General features: G+C 53.2%; 1 protein-coding gene across 6 annotated transcripts in view; it reads left to right on the top strand.

Moving 5' to 3' along the window:
• tax1bp1a (Tax1 (human T-cell leukemia virus type I) binding protein 1a) overlaps window positions 1-7500 on the top strand; it is a 20682-nt gene that overhangs the window by 11068 nt on the left and 2114 nt on the right. For all 6 annotated transcript variants that reach the window (XM_076044110.1, XM_076044108.1, XM_076044104.1 and 3 more), the window contains exons 7-16: window positions 572-662; window positions 801-986; window positions 1252-1509; window positions 1637-1810; window positions 1926-1998; window positions 3514-3986; window positions 5707-5793; window positions 6398-6587; window positions 6673-6860; window positions 7488-7500. The exon at window positions 7488-7500 is cut by the window's right edge and continues 91 nt beyond it. In XM_076044110.1, coding sequence (XP_075900225.1) covers window positions 572-662; window positions 801-986; window positions 1252-1509; window positions 1637-1810; window positions 1926-1998; window positions 3514-3986; window positions 5707-5793; window positions 6398-6587; window positions 6673-6860; window positions 7488-7500 — 1733 coding nt within the window. The remainder of the gene's footprint in view (window positions 1-571; window positions 663-800; window positions 987-1251; window positions 1510-1636; window positions 1811-1925; window positions 1999-3513; window positions 3987-5706; window positions 5794-6397; window positions 6588-6672; window positions 6861-7487) is intronic.

Below are 7500 nucleotides of genomic sequence, written 5' to 3'. Positions count from 1 at the left end.
CGTAAAACACCGTTGTCTGTCATTGTGTGGAGCTTGCTGCTAGCTGCCTTGTTGCCCGTCTAGCATACAGCATGAATGAACAAGCCAGCTAACACAGGGCAAACCTTTTGTCTGGTGGGGCCACAATGGGTTCTGAAATTTGACAGACGGGTCCGGAGCAGCAGCAGATGGATGGATGGATGGAGTGTTTTGGTGACCCACCTCATAGGAGGAAAAAATATATCATGGGATGTGTAGAAAACACGTTGCTTTAAATGTCAATTGAAAATGAACCAAAGCAAAGTTATACAACAAAGTCAGTGTCTTTGAAGCCCCACGGTGTTTAGTTCTTTATTGAAATGACTCTGGAAACACTGGAAAAAATGGATGAAATACAGCTACTTTATGACTTATTGATTAATGTAATTTCTTCCAAGTTTTGGTGGACCAGGTTAGAAAGTTTTAACAGGCCACATATGGGCCACATATGGCCCACAGGCTGTAGTTTGCCCCTTGTTTGTTCTCGGGGAAGCTGAGCTTCTTCCCTTTGCAGTGTGATGTATTTTCCCCACATTGTCATCTTCCACCTCAGCCTGCGCGACCGCCTGAAGAAGCTGATGGTGGAGAGAGACGGACTGGAGGGGCAACTGAAGAACGAGAGGGACGAGAGGGACCTGTACAAGGTGGGCGGAGCCTATTGGGGTTGTGGAGCCTAGCCAGCTGGGGGCTGGTGGGGTTGGGAAGACACACACAGACATATGATGCATGCGCACATGCACGTTTGCGCGGACATCCATGTGTGTGTGTGTGTGTGTGTGCAGGCCCACCTGCGCAGCACGGAGCTGGAGAACACCAAGCTGAGCGCGGAGCTGCAGATGCTGAAGGCGGTGGAGCTGAACCGCGAGGTGACCATCGCCCAGTTCCAGGAGGAGCTGGATCGGCTGCGGGCCTGCGTGGCCCAGCGGGACATCCTGGAGAAGGAGCTGCAGGCGGCCAGGGTCGACAAGGTGGGCGCACAAGACACACACACACACACAGACACGCAACATCCATCACGTCAGTCAGGTTCACTATCCAGCCAAAGACATTAAAAAGAAAAGGTTGTTAATAATGCAGTTCCCCTCCTGGCCTGCAGGGGGGAGCTGGTCAACAAGGTGCCACACAGACACACACAGACACACAGCATTCACCACATCAATCACCATATCAATCAGCAGAAGATGTAACAAAGGAAGAAGTTGTTGATAACGCAGTTCCCCTCCTGGCCTGCAGGCGGAGCTGGCCCACGTGCGGGAGCTGCTGCGGCAGGCGGAGGAGCAGCTGCAGGCGTCGCGGCAGCAGGCGGCCCTGTTGGCGGCGGAGCTGCGTGAGGCGGCGGGCGCCCGTGACCACTCGATGGGCGAGCTGTACCAGGCCCGGCTGGAGGCGGAGCGGCTGGCCGCCAGCCTGGCCGAGGCCCAGGCAGAGGGCCGGCGGCTGGAGAGCCGGCTGGAGCGCCTGCGGAGCGCCGCCGCCGCCCGCAAGGACGTGGTGAGTGTTGTGGCAGCAGCGCCACCTGGTGGTCACTGCTCCTACTCCTGCATCGCCATCATTGCCAGCCTGCATCATCCTGCACTCACTGCCACTGTTTCCCCCCACCCCACCCCCACACCCCCAGGGCGTGGCCACAGTCGGCGAGGGGGCGGGGCCGTCGGAGGCGGAGGCGGAGCTGCAGCGGGAGGTGGAGGAGCTGAAGCTGCGGCTGCACATGGCGGCCGAGCACTACAAGGAGAAGTACCGAGAGTGTCAGCGGCTCCGCAGGCAGGTGGCCAAGCTGACCAGCGGGGAGGGGGTGAGTACGGGGGGGAGGGATGGAGGGGAGTAGGGGGGGAGGGGGGAGGGGAGAGGGAGGAGTTACTGCAGTTGGACCGATATTAAATATTGAAGGTTGTTGTGTTTTTGTGCAGGAGGCCAAGAGGAACGTCTCCACTGAGACCACATTGGAGCTGCCCACCTCCAGTCCAGAGTCCCCCACTGCAGGTAGGACACTGGGAGCACTGGGAGGACTCTGGACACTGGGAGCACTGGGGACACTGAAGACACTGGAAGGAACACTGGGGACACTAATGGGAAGACAGGGAGCACTGGGGACACTGGGGACACTGGAAAGAACACTGGGAGCAGTTTGGACACTGGGGACACTGGGAACAGTGGGAATACTGGGGACACTGGAAAGAACACTGGGAGCAGTTTGGACACTGGGGACACTGGGAACAGTGGGAATACTGGGGACACTGGAAAGAACACTGGGGATACTGGAACAGTGAGGGCACTGGAAGAAACACTGGAAATAGTGGGAACACTGGGGACACCTGTAAGGAACACTCTGGGGACAATGGGAGCCCTGGAGACAGTGGGGAACACTGGAGACAGTGGGGACACTGGGCATAGTGGGAGCGCTGGGAACACTGGTAGGTACACTGGGAACGCTGGGAGGTGTCGTCATGACAACCCTGTGTGCGCGTCAACAGACTTGACACTTTTTTTTTATCGACGTCTTTGTCTCATTTTGTGTTTTATTAATGACACCAACAACACAACTTGTGACACGTGTGGCTGGTGGTGTTGTTGTGTGTTGCTGGTTGTGTTGTTGGTTGTGTCTCTCAGCTGCACCTGTCCTGTTTTTCACCTGGACCTGCTGTTTGCTGCCTGCCGGCTCAAACTGCGGCTCCCTTCTTGTCCTCCTTGACAGTTGTGTGTCAGAGTCTTTGAAGTGTCGCACACACACTCAAGTTTCCGACTCTTGTTTGTTTTCAGCTCAAATCAGCCAGCAGGGCCATGAAATGCAGATGAGCAGGTCAGAAATACCAGAATTTCCACAAGAGCCTCTCGTGTCAGCAGCAGTGACTCACTGTGGCGTGACACCACCTGCGTGTGTGTGTGTGTGTGTCTGCTTTCACACACACACACACACACACACACACGCACACACACACATACACATGCATGCGTGTCCTAATGCTGCTGGATGATGTCACATCAAACATTCCTTCCTGAAAATTAGGGGACAAAAAAACAAAGATAGTCAGCAATAAAATGTACAAAAACAATTAAATTCATTTCAAATTTACAATTTTAAAATTATTAGCAATAATAATAATTGATTTTATGATTTTTAATTTATGATTAAATGTGCACATTTAATCTTTACATTAGAATTTTTTTAAATTGAAATGTAAAAATCAAATTTCAAACTTAGTTTTAAAATTATAATGAAAAATTGTTTTATAATTTTCCAGTTATGATTTAATGTATAAATTTACATTTAAAAAAAATAATATTTTAACTTAAAGCAATTAATTTTACAATTTTACAATTCTAATAATAATAATAATAATAATAATAATAATAATAATCTAATTAATTAATAATTAAATGTATACATTTAGTTTTTACAATCAAAATGTCAAAATTACATTTTGGTGACAATTAAAGTCCTAGTTTCATTAAGTTTGTGTGTGTGTGTGTGTGTGTGTGTGTGTGTGTGTTAATCAGGAAACATCACAGCTGCTGCCCTGCACGAAGCTGCTGCAGAGATCAACGATGGCGAGGATGGAGGGAGCGCTGCAGCGGAGGACGAGGAGGACGAGGAGGACGAGGAGGATGAGGATGAGGCAGACGAGGAGGAGGAGGAGGAGGAGGATGGGGGGATGCAGGAAGAGAAGAAGGAGGAGGAGGAGAGCCTGAGGATGACCAGCTGGGTGGAGGTGGAGGACGGAGGAGGAGCAGGAAGAGGAAAAGGAGGAGGAGGAGCAAGCAGAGAGACGTCTGCGAAGGAGGTGGAGGAAGGAGCAAAGGATGAAGAGGGGGAAGAGGAGGAGGAAGAAGAGGAGGAAGAGGAGGAGGAGGAGGAGCAGAGCAGCTCGGTGGAGGAGGAGCTGGCCATGATGGAGGAGAAGTGGAGGGAGCAGTGCACCATCAACGAGACGCTCAAACAGCGACTGGCCGACGAGGAGGAGCGCTTCAGGGTGAGACTCCGCCTCCTTCAGTCTGATTGGTTAGCACCTGGAATTCTGACCAAAGCCACGCCCAGACACTCCTCCTGCTCCAGCCACTCCCACACGGGCCACACCCACTCCCACAGTCCATGCCTACTCCCACCAGGCCACTCACACACGGGCCACGCCCACTCTCACCAGGCCACTCCCACACAGGCCACGCCTACTCACACACACAGGCCACACCCACTCACACACAGATCATGCCTACTCCCACCAGGCCACTCACACACGGGCCACATCCACTCACACCGAGACCACGCCTCCTCCCACCAGTCCACACCCACTCCTATTCCTATTATTTTTTCCATAATTGACCAGAGCAGCAGCAGCAGCAACATCTGAATGTGTGAGTGTCTTGAAGACAATCTGCTGTCATTGTAATTTCAATATCACTCCAGTTTCCCTCAGAGCTGCAGCCAATCAGAGTTCATTGGCAGTGACCCCCAGTAGAACCTGAGTCTGTGAGTCATCAGGAGTCACCATTAACCACTGTGTGTGTGTGCGTGTGCGTGTGCGTGCGTGTGTGTGTGTGTGTGTGTGTGTGAGCGTCTCCCTGTCTGAGCGTCGGCCCAGCAGCGTTTCATCTTCAGGGCCGCTGAGTGTTTATCAGTGCAGTAAATAAGACTCTCCTGACCCCCTCACTGCCCCCCCCCTCCGCTACCCCCACCCCCAACCATCAGATAGAGTTTCCAGCCTGCCCCCCCACTCCCCCACTCCCCCACCCCGCACTCTTATTTACGGCTGTTTACACGAGCCACCCAGAGGACGGAGACGGAGAAGGAGATGTGCAGCAGGGAGGTCGACCTCCTGAGTGCTGCTCACTGCTTCTCATGAGGAGCCGTGGGGAGGGGATGAAAGAGGGATAATTTAAGAGAATTTAGGAGGGAAGGAGAGCGAGAGAGAGGAGACATAAACTATACACAGGGGTTGAGGTAGGGGTGGGGGGGGGGGGGGGATCACCGCTGCCCCCTAGTGGTCCTTCCAACCTCCCCTTCCTCCTTCTCCTCCTCCTCCTCCTCCTCCTCCTCCTCCTCCTACCTCTGCGAGCGACTTGACTTAATTCACCTGAAACCCTGAAACCCTACTGGTGGTTTGGTGAACTGCAATTAAACGGTTCAATTTTTTCAATTTATTTTTTGGTGATTGTTTTTTTTTTTTTAATGAACAGTTTCGACTTTAACCGTGAGAATTAATGCACGTCAGCCAGTGCCGTTTGCAGATTGGACCAAAATAAAGTCTGACAAATTTACAATTTTTACTTTCAAAGTGCAAAAAACAAAAAAAGAAGAAGCTGATGACTCACACCTTGGAGACTCCCCAGGAACATCACTGAGGAGGGGAAAATATTCCATGGATTCTCCAGTGAAGCAGTGCAGAGAAGCGCCAGAGAACAGGAAGACATGGTGAAGCAGGTGGAGCAGGTGGAGACAATCAGGGAGGTGGAGCCAGTCGGTCACACAGTTGTGACAACAGGAGGGTTGATTTAAAACGCCACACCAAAGAGTAGATCAGTTTAATTTAAAACCTGCAGTGATTTTCTTGCTGCTGCTGCTGCTTCTGCTGCTGCTCAGCCTGTGTGTGATGAATCCTCAGGTTCCTGCTCTAAGTTCTACTTTGGTGACCTTGGTGGCCTCTGATTGGTTCTCAGCGGCTTCTCCACTTCTCTCTCTCTGTGTTGCTGCTGCAGGCGCAGATGTCGGAGCGGTCCGGTGAGCTGACGGAGCTGCGGCGGAGCCTGACGCAGGCGTTGCGGGACAAGGAGCAGCTGCAGGAGGTGCGGTGACCATCAGACCATGTGACTTCAGTTTGACTGTGAGGGCTGGAGCAGCTGATGGGGACTCGCCGCTATATTGAATTCTAAAATGTCTGAGTGTGGTGCAACAAACCCCTCCCCCATTTCCCCCTGCTCCCCCCCCCCCCTTCCCTTCCCTTCCCTCCCCCCCTTCACCATCCCTCGCCGCCGCCGCCGCCTGCTAATTAAAACATGGGCAGCTGCTCCTCCGGCGGTGACGACATGGCCATTAGACGGTGCAAATGTCATGCGGCGTGTCTGGTTCACCTCCACAACCCTGGTTTAAATGTTAAACCTGCGAGCGGCGCGCTAATGAAGTCATCAGGAGGGGGAGGGGTGGGCTGGAGGGCGGGTGGGATGCTCCTGGTGGGGACCGACTTCCTGTTTTTCCTCACATGGCCTTCGGGGGGTGGGGGGGACGTGGCCGAGTCGCACCACCAGTCCCAAATCCCAAAAAACAGTAAAAATTACCAGTGTGTTTAGCCTCGTGTTTACAGCCTGCAGCTGAAACCAGAAAGTGTTTCTTTCAAGATGGTGACATCACAAAGGGCTAAGTGTCTTATACCCTCCCTCCCCCCCACCCCAGGAGCTGCAGCACTTCCTGTCCGGCCGGCAGTCGTCTCAGGTGGAGGTGTCGGTCCAGCAGGGCGCCCCCGGCAGGCTGCCCCTGGTACTGCGCTACCCGCTACCCTACCCCCAGGACCCCTCACCGCCTCCGTTGGTGCCCCAGCGGCCCGCTGAGCTGCAGTACGGGAACCCCTACTCCACGGACCCAGGTGGGAGGTCGGGCGTGGGGGTGTTCCTCCACTGGCTCCGCCCACATCAACAGGTCTCACCTAAGTCTGCTCCTCGACTTTTCAGAGCCGCCGCCGCCGCCGCCCCAGGACCACGCCCATCGCCCTCCCCCCGAGGCTCCGCCCACCTGCGCCCCTCCCTGCGCCCCGCCCCTCTCCCCATCTCACTCTGGACCCTGGGACCAGGAGGCGGTGGTCTGCATCCAGCCGTCCCGCAGCGCCTCGCCCCCAGAGGGCGCCGAGGAGACGCACAACGTGAGTCAGAGAGAGAGAGAGAGAGAGAGAGAGAGAGAGAGAAACCAGGCCCAACTTCGGCCCTGGGGGCCACAAGCAGCTCGTTAAGCTGATAATTGAAGAAATTATATTAATCGTCAGTAAGTCATAAAATTGTACTTTAAATACCGCAGAGCTTTAAAGACACATATTTTGTCGTAATTTTGCTTTTGTTCATTGTCCTCTGTAACTCCCATGATGCATCAGATTTGCTAAGAAACCGCGTTTCAGGTCAAAGGTCGTCCTGGCAACCGTTTTAGAGACCTTTATTTGTGTATCAGGGAAAAATGGTGGGATTTTTTTTTGCTGCATTACCTCAAGTGGCCACTGGGGAAATATGTGTGCGCCACCATATTGCCAGTCCAGTGTCCAGTTCTCATAATACATCCATGGTGTCACCGCCGCTCATTATTGTAAAGATCCCCGTGACCCCCGAGTCAGCTGCATGATGGGAAATTAGCCTCCGGAAAAGTACAAAAGAAGAAGAAGAAGAAACTTGGTCAATTTGCATAAAGTTCTAATTAGTGTCACTGATTCCACCTACCTGCTAGCAGCTTGGTGCTAATCAGCGTGTGTGGGTGTGTGTATGTGTGTGTGTTGGGTTCACAGGTGGCCGACGGAG

Source organism: Nelusetta ayraudi, unplaced genomic scaffold (assembly GCF_046127955.1).
Source record: "Nelusetta ayraudi isolate G7.1 ecotype Tasmania unplaced genomic scaffold, CSIRO-AGI_Nayr_v1 ptg000079l, whole genome shotgun sequence".
Classification (NCBI taxonomy): domain Eukaryota; kingdom Metazoa; phylum Chordata; class Actinopteri; order Tetraodontiformes; family Monacanthidae; genus Nelusetta; species Nelusetta ayraudi.
The sequence above is the reverse complement of the archived record's forward strand: the minus strand, read 5'-3'. Positions and strand labels throughout refer to the sequence as shown.